General features: G+C 39.7%; 1 protein-coding gene across 1 annotated transcript in view; it reads right to left on the bottom strand.

The window, feature by feature from the left end:
* ADGRD1 (adhesion G protein-coupled receptor D1) overlaps window positions 1-15,723 on the bottom strand; it is a 139,978-nt gene that overhangs the window by 103,163 nt on the left and 21,092 nt on the right. The window contains exons 9-13 of the mRNA XM_027689655.1: window positions 14,162-14,221; window positions 12,851-12,968; window positions 11,775-11,885; window positions 9,983-10,058; window positions 6,470-6,611 (exon numbers count right to left, since the gene is read on the bottom strand). Coding sequence (XP_027545456.1) covers window positions 6,470-6,611; window positions 9,983-10,058; window positions 11,775-11,885; window positions 12,851-12,968; window positions 14,162-14,221 — 507 coding nt within the window. The remainder of the gene's footprint in view (window positions 1-6,469; window positions 6,612-9,982; window positions 10,059-11,774; window positions 11,886-12,850; window positions 12,969-14,161; window positions 14,222-15,723) is intronic.

The raw sequence follows: 15,723 nt of genomic DNA, 5'->3' as shown, positions 1-15,723 counted from the left end.
AGAAGAGAAGAGAAGAGAAGAGAAGAGAAGAGAAGAGAAGAGAAGAGGAGAAGAGAGAAGAGAAAAGAGAAAAAGGAGAAAAGAGAAAAGAGAGAAAAGAGAAAAGAGATCTGTCTTTTCCTGGCACTTTACCATGTCCCAGGAGAACCCCAGGAGGGCCCTTCCCCGACATTCAGGCTGCAGTAACTACAATGAAAGCTGATGCTCCCCTAGGACTCCTGGTTCTGGAGGTTTGAGAAAGTCAGATAACAGAAGATGAGATGGGATTAAGAGGAGAAGCTGCTAAAGCTCCATTGATGGAGAGCTCCAGAAAGGAGCACAGAGGAAGCAGGTCACAGTGGGGTTCTGATGGGAAGCATTCATGGCAGAAAGGAAAAAGAGCAGCAGCAACTCCTCAAAAACGAGGAGGGAAGCACCTGTTTGAATGATTCAGTGCAATAATATGGCAGGAGGATTAACACTTGGTGGTCAGGCAGACAATTCCCCAAGCACTGTGTTTGTTAAAGTGAACCACACGGAGCAAAGGACTGAGAGGGAACAATGCTAAATTAGTCCTACCGTGGTAGTATCTTAGTAAAACATGCATTTTCTCCCAAATCAAACAGATCTTTAAAGTGTCATTTCCCCAACTCTATTTGGGGGGAAAACCAGCTGCATTAAGAATTCCCAATTTGCATCTAATCTTCATGTGAGGCTTCTCACACAGGGTGCATCAGCCAGGAGCTTACAACTCTCCAAAACTGCAGCTGCACACGTCCCCCCTCTGCAAAGAGGAAAGAGAAAACAAACCCATGGAGAAAATTACTTGGTTTGAAAGCAGAGTACAAAAAGTTTTCTTCTAGATGCAAAGCAATTTTCTCTCCAGTGCCAGTCAACAGTAAGGGATCACCAGAGCACCTGCACCATGCAGGGTGTCACTGCTCCCCTTCTGTCTCATCACCTGAGGCAGATTTTTGCCCTCTCTGCACCAAATAGGCCTGGATTTATACCAAGCTGCTGTTTCTATAAGCTGAAAGACAGTCAGCTGCCTTGTCAGGAAACACAAGAACTTATAGCTACTTTATCCCCAGAGAATCAAAAAGTGACTTCAGCACGGTCAAAAGTCAAGGTTTATGCTTCATAACCATATGGATTCTACAAAATATTGGTGCAGTTTGACACCATTTCTTCCTCTGTCGCCTCCTCTGACTTTTTCCAGAGCATGTTGTGTTGCATTTCAGCCCTGACATTCATCTCTTCTGAATTTCTACCCCGTGCTGTAATTTCTTGGATCACACGAGCAAAATGTTAATTCTTCTCTGGTTGCTCCTGCTATGAAAAACATCTTGCTGGAAACAGAAATTTTTTTTCAGATAATAATTTTACAGAATGTACTGTTGCCTCATTACAAAACATCTGGACAGGTCAAGACTAAGCTCTCTCCTGCTGCAAACTACCATCAGCCTTCACATCCTCCCACACACACTGAAGGTGTGAGTTGATTTTCTGTTATTTATTTTTGCTGGAGACAGTAGTTCATCCAAGCTGCTGAAGAGCAGAGCATCATCACTTTTTAAATCAGTTAAAAACATGTCTGTGTGTCACTGAAATGTTCCTGAATAACAACTGACTGTTGTAACTTAGCATAACAACTTCTGTCTCTTAGAGGACTTAATTCAGACAAAGTTTTGCTGATAAAGAGAAATGTATATATTCAGTCTTCACACTGAATGTCCTGCAATTACAGCCAATATGGTCAATGAACTTGATTTTATTAAATTACAGCCTTTGATAGTTTTTCACATAAGCTCTGGAAAGAAAACAATATGAATACAGACAGCAAGCCCTTCCCACTCTCTGCACAGGTGTGTGCTGACCTGCAAGGCCAAATATTGAATCAACAGTGTGAAATATTCAATGAGATTTAGAATCCTACTTTTAATAAAACAGCTTAGCATGGTGACAACAGATCTGAGCCTACACAGTGTCACAAAGCACTGCTGGTTCTCTCTCGTCTTCCTCTTGCCCCCCTGAGCAGTGGAAAGGAAGGGACAGTCATTAAAAAACCCATTAATGTAATTCTTCAATATGTAAGAAGTCCCAAGCAAAAAGGCCCTTGATGATGCCCAAATATCACAGGAAAAGCTGTCTTATATCCACAGAGAAGGGAGGTGAGAACTGCTTTTCACCCCCAGCTATGTCACTGTGCCATAAAAGCAGACACTGAGGGTAGGGAGAGTGGATAAGTTTTCCTCAGGCTGGCAGAAAGAATAAAACACTTAATCACTTTATATTCTCGTGCAAAGAAGTTAATTCTAAATCCTTGATGATGAACACTTCTTGCAAAACAATCTTTCTCAAGCTGTTAATAATAGTTCCATAAGATAAAAGAAAGAGTAACAGAAAAAGTGGTTTTGGGGACTTTGCAACAAAATAAACTGTTGTCAGAAAAGTGGTGATTAAAACACTATAAGTAATAAAACATACAGATCTATCCTATCCACAGGGAGTCTTTTCTTCATAAGAAGGATTTAAACAAGTGATATTTTAATCTCGTGAAAAAAAAAATGGTGATGGTTTATTCATCCTGAATCGTGAAAAATTCCATTTTAAGTCAGAAAACCATTTTCCACTAATGGAAGCTCGACCAGAAAATTTTCTGCCTGCTCTGCTGGTAGAGGGAAAGTCAACCAGCAATACTGGTCCCATGAGAATGGAGCTCTGAGCCTGAACATGGAGGCCTAATGGCTGTAATTACTGATGTCCTTTTCTGATGGAGGTGAGTCTGCAGTTTGGTCTCCCTGGTCCTTGAACACGTAAATTAACAGCCTGTGTGTTAACTATGAGGTGACTTTTCAGCTCCTGTGCTCCAGTTTAGCCTCCAGCCTGTCCCCCTCAGTGCCCTCTGCCCCATGGTGCTCTCTAGAAAAGGAAGCATTAATGTGTCATTTATAAATATTCCCTGTATTCTTACCTAATTGATCAGACATGAGCCTCACTTTGCATCGCCTCATGTTTCAAAATAAAAAACTTAATCACCTCAAGAGCTCCCAAGAGCTATGTAAGAAATGCAGACAATTTCAGAGAAACCCAGAGAATCCCTGTTTAAGAGGAGATTTAACTAACCATGAGTTGAGCTGCGGGATGACAAATGCTCTGTGAAGTTTTGCTTCAAGAGGTGATATTCAGTTCACAGACATTTTCTTTGTAACTATTTCCTAAAATAGACATGGTTTATTTTACTCCCATTTTTTTTCCCTGTTGTCAAATGATTGGCGTTTTTCCTATACACATTAGAAGAAAAAGAATTAAAAAGTCAGACTCAAAAATTAATAAAGAAAAACTGTTTGTTTGGATTTGGCATTTCTTATTTTTTTCTTATTGCGCTTTCCTCTGTTAAACTGAGAACATTATGTGCAACAAACAAACATTCAAATGTTTCTCCCCTTACTGCAGTATTTTAATGGATAAAACAGGTTTGTAAGCCAGATTTTATGCTCTCAGTTTAATCATGGTATTCAATCATAAACTTAGATAAATAGCTTGACTGCTACTCTTTAAAGCACACACCTAACAGTGATTTTGCAGCCAGAATTTCTTTTACATTTTAAATTCTCCTTTTATTTCATGAGGGATCATGCTCAGCCAAATGAAACCACTCCAGAGTGAAATCACATGTAGTGGGAAAGAAAGGATCTGTGCTGGTATCATATGAAAGCTTCCAGAGACATGGAGTCATTTCCCAATCTGCTTAAGTCAATTCCCTTGAATTGACTTCTGTAAATTTGCTTAAGTAATTTGCTTAAGTAAATTCATAAGTAAATTGTCTAAATTTATATAGCTCAAAATTATTCCATGGAATTCACTGGAGACACAGCAGCGTAAATGAGAACAGATTTAACCCACTGCTGCCACAGTCCCACACAACTGGAATATCTACTCCTCCATTCCTTAATATTAAACTTCCCCATTAATTAAAAGCCAGAAGAGAAATTATATTCTCAAAGCCACAGGTGTCAGAGGCAAGCAAGTAGTTTTCCTGTCAAATTCCATGTATATCCCATTTCAGCAGAGCTGCACACATCCTGCCCAACTCCTTACTACGCCTCTTCCCCACAGACAAATATTCCATGTATTTCTACCTACACTATAACTTTGTTTCTAAAGATTACTCAGAGAATTTAGAATCCACACATAAGATACCCAGAGGCATTTGAGTTGGTTCTGTTCCTCACTGGTTAATGCCCTTTTTTTTAGCAAATTCACAAAAAAAGCAGAGTAGGTAACTAGATGTATTCCCACTGCCCAGATCTCATAGCTTTATTAATTCTCTTCACAAACTTGTATGCCAGGCTCTCTTTTTAAACAGCTATTCCAGTGATAAATTACATTCCTTCACTGGGAAATCAATAGATATTAAATACAGCAAACCACCATTTAAATAAAATATTTTATGACGTCAAAACAGATTTTCTGATTGAACACGTTTGGTGATTTCAGAATGTTTTGGTGCTTGAAGGTTTTTAGCATTTTTAGGATTTTTCACGTCCGATTTGGAATTTTCAAAGGGAGTTTAGAAACCCAGCTGGGAGACCAACAGAGTGCTTCACCATCAGGGAACACTGAAATAAGGTTCTGAAACAAGCACATAAAATACCTCCCACCCTTACAACCCTTACATTTAGTTTTGCTTTCAAAAGCACTGGGGAAATGATTACTTAGTCCAACATGGGACCAGCTTCTAATTGAAGTCCACAGATTGTTCAGGGGAAAAAAACAATGAGACTGTGACTTTTCTAACCCTACTATTGGAGAAAGTACCTCTTGCATCTCTTGAGCCAAACTTAGAGGTTTGTGCAGTTAATAAGATGTAAAACCCAGGAGCAGATTGTTGCTGCAGGCAGTGAATAAGCAGGTGAAGAGTTCCCCTTCTTTCAGAGGGGTGAACCTGCTGTGCCTTCCTCATCTCCTTTCAGGGCTTTGTGCCCAAGAGCAACATCTAACACAGTCATTATCCCAGCACAGCTTATTGGACAGAATTCAAGATCATGCTCTCTGCACATCTAGAAATACTTCCTCCCTTGAAATTCTCAGAACTTTAAATATAAATGTATTTCCATGACTGACTTCGAACAGCGCCGAGCTACTTTTTCAGTGCTGTTAGAATAGGATGTTTCTCCAACTTCTGTGAGGATTTTAAAAAATAAATAATAACGAAAAAAAATAATAACACACAAAAAACCCCACCAAAACCAACCAACCAACCAAACAACAACAACAAAAAAAAACATACACACACACACAAGAGAACGCCACAAACCAAACCCAAGTCACACCTGAATAGGCAACATTTCTATCTGCATATCATGATCCAAGCCTTTGTAACAGAGAAAAGAAAAAACCCACAGGTTTGTTCAACAGCCTCCTAGTAAATCATCATAACTACAGCATGAGGAGGTTCCTCATTTATCTCAGGATAAATAAAGCAAAGTGCAATTTGCAAAAAACTGCCAGCAAAACAACACATTTCACTCCTGTCCCTTGGGGATTTTTCATTTCCTTCCTGTAGCTTACTCCATCTTCATCAGAAGGCCAACAGCAAGAAGGTAAACTGGCTTGAAAACAGTCGTTGAAAGAAAAACATGATACAGCACTTAGAAGAACATCTAAGAGATGTTTTCTAGGAAACATTTAAGAACTGAAATCTTTCCTTTGCATTTCCATTCAATGCTGTAAGTGGGTCAGACATGCTGCATTCCTCTTGCCAGTTTGAACTCCACTCTTCTCCATTCCACTGACAAGACAAAGAGACAGCTCTTTTTCCAAGAGCAAACCAACCCAGCTATTATTCCAGTTTCCTGCTGGAATGTGCTGATTTGGGGAAACTGAAACACCTTACTGAAACTCAGCAGTTTTATTCAAACTTTTCTCCGAGTTTGCTCAGATTCTCATATTTTTTGGCTCTTATTTCTCAGATTCAGAAAGCTCTGCTCTCTGGAAAGGGCAGTTCAGACTCAAGCAGGGATTTGAACCTGTTCCACTCCTACCCAGGAGATGCTCTACCCATCATACTTCTACCTGCCCTTGGAGGAGTTCCTTCTCTGGGATTATTCATTCAAAACCCCTCAGTTATCTCAGTGTGGATTAAGAACAAAAGCAAAAACCACAAGTGAATTGTTTTTGGCCACTCTAATGAGAAAACAGCAATTTATCCCACTCTGTTGGAGGCTGCACAAACACACCCTGAGAGCAGAACACAAAGGCCTAAAGCTGCACTTGTCACTTCACCTTCTCCTTCAACACGTGCACTAATCAGCCTTTTGCAGTGATGGAAACAGGACTCACAGTGGTTGGAAAAACATCATATTGTAGCCACAAACACCATCTCAACTGCTACAAAAAACACCCACGAAAATTATGAGAGAAATACAAAGAAGTCACCGCGGGCACCGAAGTTTTGAACTAAACTGGTAGTTTCCATTTCACTTACCAATTTGTGGGTGAGCTGGATGGTGATGAGAGGAGATCCTGACAGATTGTGGGACAGCTTGGGTAGAGGTTCCACTTTGATAGAGATGAGATAACTGGTTGCTGAGATCATATAACCTTTGTAGGCAGCAGCTTCAGCAATCCTTGGGAAGAGGAAAATATATTAAAGAAGAAGAACAACTTTTTTTTTTAGTTCATCCACAACACCCACAACAAAGGAACACAGGACCTCCTCTTTCCATTCAAGCCAGTTAATTTCTATAGGGGAGTGAGATCCTACAGGACTAGAAGCCATAGTATAGGGAACAAAGTGTAGGGGACAGCTTTGAACACCTGGAGAGTTGGTATCATAAGTACCCCTTCACTCTGCTCCTCTCTTGCTTTCAGCCTTGCTGAAAATACTTTAGATAATTAGGAAGAATCCTATGAAGGAATCTAAAAATACTCTGAGAAAAGCAACCTAAGGGAGGAGGAAACTTGTGAGGGGTTTCAGGCTGACTAAAGACACACATCAGTTTATAACACACACACATATAATGCATATAAATATATACATAGGAATATGTTTAGAAGTAATTTATAGCTTTACTTTGGAAAATTGATTATGTCCAGTTAGGTTTGTTAGAGAATAAGTCAGGTCACAATAAAAACGGCTGAACTTGACTAAATATCTGATTTGTCCAGGTAATACATTTATTTTTAGTCTGAAGTAATTTTGCATTACATAAGAACCCTTCTATTTCTGCTTTCAGCTAAAACTTATGACTTTGGCATTTTTGCACATTTAGGTGTAACTGAGGTCCATTTGGCTGCAGGGTAAAATTTTTTTACACTACCAGTAACAAACTGTACAGGAGTAAAATGTTCTCTGTCATCTACCTTTGGAGCATGTGAAAGAATGGTATTGACTATGAGAAATATGAGCCAAAGCAAATTAACCACCACCACCATGGGCTTGCAAACATAGCCCACCACTGGAAAGAGCTGGCTTGCAAAGCACATCAAAAGCCACTTCATTTACATTTGCCACCTGTCTGTGATGCTTTCTTATTTTGCTTTCAGGAAACAAGAGAAAAAGTCATGTCAGACATTCAAATAACCACCCTGAGTTCCTTGGCAGGGTCAAATGGAACAGAACTCATTTAGCACAGCCCCAAGCACCAGCCCTTCCTTCTGACCTTAAAAAACCCATCAGGATCAGAGATTACTTCTGCTCCCAGCAACCAGCACCTGAATGGAATTTGTTCATCTGAGGAGAGAATTTGCCTCCTCTGGTATGAAAAGTTTAAGTTTAGAGAAGGACTAATGATGTTCAAACCTTTATCTGACATTTTGAGATTTCTCCTGCACAGATTAAGAAGAAGGATGTTTTTTCCACACCCTTTATCTGCTGTTTTAACCTCAGAGAGCTTGATGAGTTTTGAAGTGAGAAAAAAATCTTCATCACAAGCAGAAAATAGTGTTTCTGTGCATGCACAAGCCTTTCTTCACCGTGGCCCTGGGTGTGAGAAGGCAGATTTACACAAACTGTACATGAGCAGAACTCAAAGTATTGTTGTGTTTCAATTTATTTTTTTTTTTAAAGAATCAAAAGTTACTCCCCTTAGAAACTGCTATTTATGTAGACTGAAAATAGAAGTCATCTGTGTGTATAGCACAAAAGCTCCAAGAGTTTTGCGTTTGGTTTTCCACCACAACAGAAAAAAAAATGCCCCTTAGAAGAAAATGGACAGGGTTCAAATTACAGGTGTTCAAGCAGCCCAGTGCTGTAAGGAACATTTTTAAAAGTCTTTAAAACAAACTACTCTGTGAAAAAGTTGTTATTCTACTGAAAAGTAAGCCAAAAAGTTATAATAGCAGAGCACACAACAGTAAAGCCAGCAGAAGTGCATACTTATTTTTAAAGCATTTTTTCAATACCTGGGGTTTGGTTCCAGAGAGGAAAAATCACTAAGCTAGAATTCCCTGTATTATTATTAACTTTTTAGATGCTGTTTTGAACAGACCTGCACCTACAATTTTATAGACTTGATTTTGTTGTGCATTACACACTTCAAGCAGCTCAAGTACTTTGAATTAATTAGAGAAATCTAGAAAACATTTCTTCTGCCATGTCTTTGTGCTTCTATTTAACATTGTGACAGGGCCAGATCCTTCCTCCTCTAAAAGAGTGCTTAAAACACACAAAACTCAGGAGACCAGGAATGTTGTCCTATTCCACAAATTTCAGAGAATGTCCACAAATATGACACAACTGTTTTATTTTGCTATATCAGAGCCCCAGGATCTATGACAATGCACTACAATACAGTGCTTTACCATGCAGCATCTTTAATAATGTGTTTGCTAAACTTTGACCTAAGTCAGGACCATATTCAGTCTCTTTCTCCCTTTGAAAAATTGAGATTATTATCATCTTATTAGTTGATTATCTTAATAAATTGCATTGATCCTCCTGCCTGAAAAATAAAAGCCATCATAAATTATTGTCTCTATTTCTTCATGTCACTATGAAATATTGCACATTAATGACACAGTTCCCTGGCAGCCACCTGCTGAGTGTCCTTTTGTTTGAGAGAGCAGGGCAACCAACAGCACAGCTTGCTATGGATTTAGAAATGCTGTTTAGTAATAGTTGTGTGGTTATCTCAGGGTGATCAACGTGGATTGTGATCCAATCTGGATCAATCAAGCCAGGATTCTTTACCCTGAAGTTCACAAAAGAAATCCCGTGACCATAAACTCCCTTGTCAGGAAAGGGAGGCAATCCCTGACATTCAGGAGAGCAGAGGGGCTGCATCTTTCCTGCTGTCAGAAACAACACGGCAAAAAAGTCACAGATTGGAAAAGACTGGAAGTGCAAACTGCTCTCTGTACCCCAGGGAAAACCAAAGGGAAACACAAAGTCATCCACTTGCCTAAAGGGAAAGTGTAATGATTTACATGAATGGCCTTGCAAAAATCCCCCGGGGAACTGTATTGCAGGGAGCTCTACAGCTCTGCATTTACTTTGTCTTATCTGCTAATGATTTCCCTGATGCAGTACATAAAACAAAGGGTCTTTAAAGCATTGCCTGGTCTCCTGTTGTAAAATCACCTTACGGGTTTCTAGGATTAGGATTCAGATTTTGTCCGAAGGGGGATTTTATGTTTTCTTATTTGTTTCATTTAAGTGCAAGCTTTATCTTTATATGTGTCAGGAGAAAAGACGTAATTTTCTTTTATGAGGCAGATTAAAATGATGATTTTTCTAGTACCAGATCAGATGAATGGAAGGAGAAGACAAAGAAAGACAAACATGTCGCCACGGGAATCTATTTTATTGCGACGTAAAATAAAACATCTAATGTAAACTTTAATCTTTCTCTAGTTAATGACTACATGTCCTCAACATTGCAGAATCAGGATTATGGCTTGTAATTTATTTACAGCTGATAACGACCTGACTGTTATAAAGGTGTATCACTAAGGTAATAAACAAGCTGTTAAAACACGAGAGGTCTGAGATACTCACTTGGTATCCATAGGGTTGATATTGTGAAAGAAATAATGCATGTTATGGTAAAGCAGGCCCACAATGGTGATCCAAGCTGTGAAAAGGGAACAGGAGTTATTCCTCAGAGCAACAGTTCTAAGCAAGGGGCACTTCTCTCCTAGGCCTGAAGCTCTGTGTTAATTAAGAGCCTTGATTTACGTTCACCTTCATATCTTTGCTTTAGCAGACTTCTGATTGTTCTTTTAAGCAAGTGAAAAATCTGAACACATTTTGCAGCACAAGAGATGGATTTCAAAAGTAAAATAGGAGGAAGCCTGCCCTACACAACCCCACTTCCAAAATAAGCTGCTGAATAATCAGTTGTCACTTATAAATCCCACACACAGCACCAGAAAGGGTCTCAGGACACACCAGAGTCGGTGTCTCTGTAACCTCAAGGCCACTTCACCACCACCTACAAGAACTGGCAGCTTGTGAAACTCAGAGGCACCCAGTTCTGATGCTGGTTTTCTCTTTGCTGCCCACATTCCAGCATTTTTGGGCTCTCCAGCATCTGAGTGAAGAGACAGATGTGTATTTTCTAAGAGTGAACCACGCAGATATCTTTTACTACCCCTTTTGCTGGGTTCCAAGTATTTATAGTGTCAGCTGTTTAAGGTGAAATAACAGATTTTTTTAGCTTAGCTCATCTGGGCAGTGTAGAAGTGTGGCCTCAGGGTTGAAATTTCTCAGAAGTGAGCTTCAGGTGGAAAAAGAATAAAACATTTAATGCACTGGATAATTTCGGGATACGAAGCATGACAATGTTCTGAAGAAAAAAAATCTGCACGGTGAGAAATTTTATAAGTGGGAAAGGAAAAAAGTGCTCTCACATGCTGTTTTTGGCCTTACAAGTTGGTTTACAATTATAGTTGTTCAAACCTCGGAGCACTTGCAGTCTCCAGCCAGAGCCCCTGCCAGTGCAAAGCAACAAAACTGTCATCACAAATCAGGCAGACAGTTCAGTAATTATTAGAGAATTTCTCTCTGCAGGTTATTTTCAGCTAACTTTGCACTTTGTGAAAAGGGACTGACCATCCCTCAACAGAGGTGACTGCAGAAAGGTCTGTGGGTGAGCAAATTCTGTGTGTTGGAATTTAGGGCACATAAGTCAGACTTTCAAATATTTGAGGATGGGGGTAGATACTTTTGTAAATAAGTTCCCTCAATCCCTGAGTAAAACATAGATAATTAACTTCAAATAGTTATTTTAGAGTCTTGAATAAAGTTGCAGTTTTTTGCCATACCTTGCTTTTGAGATTATTAAAATGTTAGCTTAGGTATGGATTTCTGAGTGTTGCCTTTTTGCCATGACTGCAGCCTATATCTTCATTTTGTTTCTGTAGCTGCTGTCGCTTAAACCTGTCATTTTATCGTTTAATTTTACACAAAAGAGCAATTTTGCGTGAAGGGATAAGCAACACCTAATCTGACAACCTGGAATTTCTTAAAAATAACCAGTTCAGATGATTAAAACAAATTTATGAGATTAAGGCTTCTCTAATATAAAAATGTGTCAAAATTAAATGGCTTCAGTCTCTGTGGCCCAGCTCTATTATTCAACATTAATTCAAGTAATATGAAAACTCTACCATATTAAACATTCATTGATATGACAGGACAACTGCTGCTTCCTCAGAGCCAGTACAACCAAGAGGGATCAAATCAGTTACTTGGAAAAATAAAGTGAACCATAACTTGTTTTCAAGCAAAACCATTTTTGGATACCCTGTGTACATGACTTCACTCCTCCCTTTAAGCTTTTCCTTACCTTTTTCATGGAAAGCTTCACTGGGAATGGAAATATAACTCTGCCCCCGAGATGGAAATTGATAGTGGGACAAATTCAGAGTCTGAGGATGCATTTTGAGCACAGTGTAATCTGCGTGAGAACCCAAACAAAAATATCATAAAATCAATAGCCTCTACAACCTACTTGACTGTTTAACTAGACTTCCCTAATAGCTGTTGCAAGTCTTGAATTTAAAACCCCATATGTTTGCAGAAAATATAGTAAATTCCCCAAGTATAAAATTGCCTTTTATACCTGACTCCTTTATGACAGAAAAGGTGCTACGTGCACTGTTAATATACCATGGATCACTTCACCCAGCCTCAAACACTGATCTTACCAGGGCAAGCAAAACAGATTAATAGCTCTCTTCCACTGACATTTGAAGGCATTATTTCAGCCCTCCATTTGAGAATCCCAGCGTCCAAGAGAGCACATGCAGTGATTAATGGTACTGGGGACTGCTCAGGTTATTTAGCCCACAAGGCACAGCAGAACGCCAGAAGAAATAAATTACCTTTGATACCTGTAGCATCCAAAGATGCAGATGAAGTGAGGGTGCTAGGATGCTAAAGAACAGTAAAATAAAATTCTGCAAAAAGGTCAGAACTCTTCCCATTATTTTCAGCCTCTTGCAAAAATTAAGGTTTTGTAGCACCCAGACATCTGCGACTTCGAAGTGCTGCATAAGAGCTCTAGGCCCTTTAACTCTATTAGCATAGTATTACCAGATTCTCCACATATAATTCACATTCTGAGTTCCTCCCCACATAACCTCGAGGGAGTTCAAGCACAGTCAGAGCCGATTACCTCTGGACTAACTGCACACTCATCTTTCTCCAGCTGAAGCTCTGGTTTGTGTTCAAAAGAGAAAATAACCCGATTTGATTCCCTCCTCTGTGTTGGCTGCAAGCACAGAAGCATTTAGGACACCCAGACAGCCTGGATGGAACATCCCTGTTAAATCCTACCAGGGGAATGTCCCTGGCTAAATCCTACCAGAGGGAATGTCCCTGCTAAATCATTCCAGAGGGAATGTCCCTGCTAAATCCCACCTGCCACAGGCGACGTGCCCTCGATGGTCAAGGGAGAGGAGTCCTCGTCCAGGTTACGCGTGACGTGAGACATGACGGTGTCGATGGTCTGGATCAAACTGCCAAACACCTGAGGTGTCTGAGGGGGCAAGGAAGAGAAGGTTCTGCAGCAAAGGAACTGCCATTCACAGCACAAAACTACAGGTTAAATCCCTGCCTGACTCATCATTCAACCACCCCGAGCCAAACGTGGCCTTTTCCACGTCTAGCGGGTAAAATGTTACACAAACTGATGCCACCCAGAGCCCAACTATATAAAATACTGTGTTTTATGGAATGTCTGCAAATGACTGTTGCTCCCACCAGCATTGGACAGTCAATTATACTGAGGATTCAGCAGAATGAGGCCAAGAACTGTGAAGAATTTTTTTGACGATACTTAAAGATTGGTATCAGATCTGTGTCAGAACACAAGATGAGAAACTACAGTTTCATCTTATTAAAATGCTCCTTTAAAGTATAAAGCTACTTTAACCCTGCAGGTTGAAACCTGATCCATAAAATCTCAGAGTTAATGCATGTTTCAGTTTTATCTGAAATCCATTTACACCAGAGATGATCAAGGATTTCAGGCTAAGAACTTAAATCAATTAGACATCTTTTTGTCTTAAAAGCATTTTAGACTTCAATGAGACCTTGATTTGCTTTAGCCTCTCCCTTTCTCAGTTTAAAAGCTCTCTGTTCTGCAATCTGTGCTTTCTTAAGGCTCAGGCAAAAAATCTCAGGAAACTCCTGGATTCACCCTGCGGGTATTCCTTGGCACAATAATAGGTAGAGTAGAAAAGAAAGAACATTTATACAGGTCATTTTTCCCCATATCAGGTCTAATCTCTCTCAAAGCTTCAGATCACAAAACAGGTAAGCACCACCACATATTTCATGTGCATTGAAAAGCATCAATCTACCAAAAAATATAAACCTTTAAGTATCAGAGGTCAGTGCTAAAAAAGGAGTGGCTAAACACCTAATTTAGTGACAATGTCTGTTATTTTATAAGTACAGTTTTGTTTCATTCATCCTGAAATATGTGGAAACGGCAGCAGATAAAGTTCCTTTATTTTAACCCTCAAGATCATATTATAAAAGAGAATTACATAATTTTTTCCCTGTGTGTCTTTACAGCAAATATGGAAGTGACAGATAAGAAAATAAGTAAGTCATACTGCCAAAAAAGCCCTAACAAGCATAATAACAGAGACAACCAATTCCATTATCATCCATGTGAATTTATGCAACCAAAGCAATCTACAAATCCAAGCCCATTTGTCTTACCTGTGGTCCATCAATCAGGTGGGGCAACAACATAAAGTCTTCAATAGCTTTTAAAAATGCCTAAAAGACAAATAAAACTCCATTATTTGATTATTTATTAATCAGTTACATCTCCTGGCAAAGGATCCAAGGCAGATCTCTGCTAGGATTTGTCTCAGGTTTATGCCAACATGACAAGCCCACTGCCATTCAAGTCACAGATCCATCCCTACCTGGCAGCACTCTCACCATGTTCTGCATGGTGACATTTTAAAGTAATAATTTATTTATTAAAAGCAACACCACTGTGTAACTCCCAGAGTGCAGTGATTATCCTACAGCTGAGCTGACACTCAGTGAACTTATTAGGAACTGAACACTAAAGTGAACTTATTCTCCCATTTTGTCTAAACTCATATGACATCAATAGAATCATGGAATGGTTTGGGCTGGAAGGGACATTAAAAATCATCTTGTTCCAGTCTTGCTCCCATGGGAAAGTTTCCACTATCCCAGGTTGCTCCAACCCCCGTCCAACCTGGCCTTGGACACTTCTGGGGATGGGGCATCCACAGCTCCTCTGGGCAACCTGTGCCAGGGCCTCACCACCCTCACAGGGAAGAACTTCTTCCTAATATCCAGTCTAAACCTACTCTTCTTCAGTTTGAGGCCATTCCTCCTTGTCCTGTCACTACAGTTCCTGATAAAAGATCCCTCTCCATCTTTCCTGTAGGCCTCTTCTGGTCTTAAATGACTGCCTTTTTCCACAGCACTAGATAAATTTCCCCTCACTCTGTACAATTTATTAGCTGCTTAACTTTTGCACTTAAAGTTTGGTTTTGGGGTCAAGAGTTGTCACACTGGGCACCATTCAAGTGCTCAACACAATATAGTCACAGTCCTAAGGAGCCTTGCCAATACAGACAAATAGAAGGAGAAAAGGAAGCACAGAAAATGACACTGAAAATTAAAATTAAAAGAGAAAACCCCACAACTCCTGCTCAAATTTATCTATTAAAATTTCTTTATAGAATAACTGAATATAGAAGAAGTTCCACTGTGAAGTGTGGAAGACATGACATAGCAAAACACAAGCCAGATCTGTCAGAAGCCATTCATTATAGATGCGTGTCAGTAATCAGAAAGTTTATTGCATATCACTTAAATCAAATTTCCTTGTGCTGTGAGGCATGCAACAATCAGGACAGAGACAACTCCACAGAAAATCCCATGCAATGCTCAGTGCCTGCCTTTCAGGGAATTAGTTGCAGACAATACAAAGCCCAACCATCAATCAGACAAATGACAGAGTGGGGATGTATGATCAGGACTCTCTTGTGTTTATTTCCCAAAATAGCTTCGCTAAAGATAATCACGTCCCACATTTCTGTCTGCAAATCACTTTCGTGGCAGACAAAGCAGCATCAGACAGCATGAATGAGCAACCAAAGAGCAACTGGAACGATGTGGGAAACAGGTATTGGTGTCTGGAGGGGCCATGTTCCATTTGCGGTTTAGAGCCCACACAAATTTTTTTCAGTAAAACAAAGGAAACAATGTATTAGAGCTTTTTAGGAGGGGGT

Source organism: Neopelma chrysocephalum, unplaced genomic scaffold (assembly GCF_003984885.1).
Source record: "Neopelma chrysocephalum unplaced genomic scaffold, ASM398488v2 Primary Assembly neopelma1_77, whole genome shotgun sequence".
NCBI lineage: Eukaryota > Metazoa > Chordata > Aves > Passeriformes > Pipridae > Neopelma > Neopelma chrysocephalum.
The sequence above is the reverse complement of the archived record's forward strand: the minus strand, read 5'-3'. Positions and strand labels throughout refer to the sequence as shown.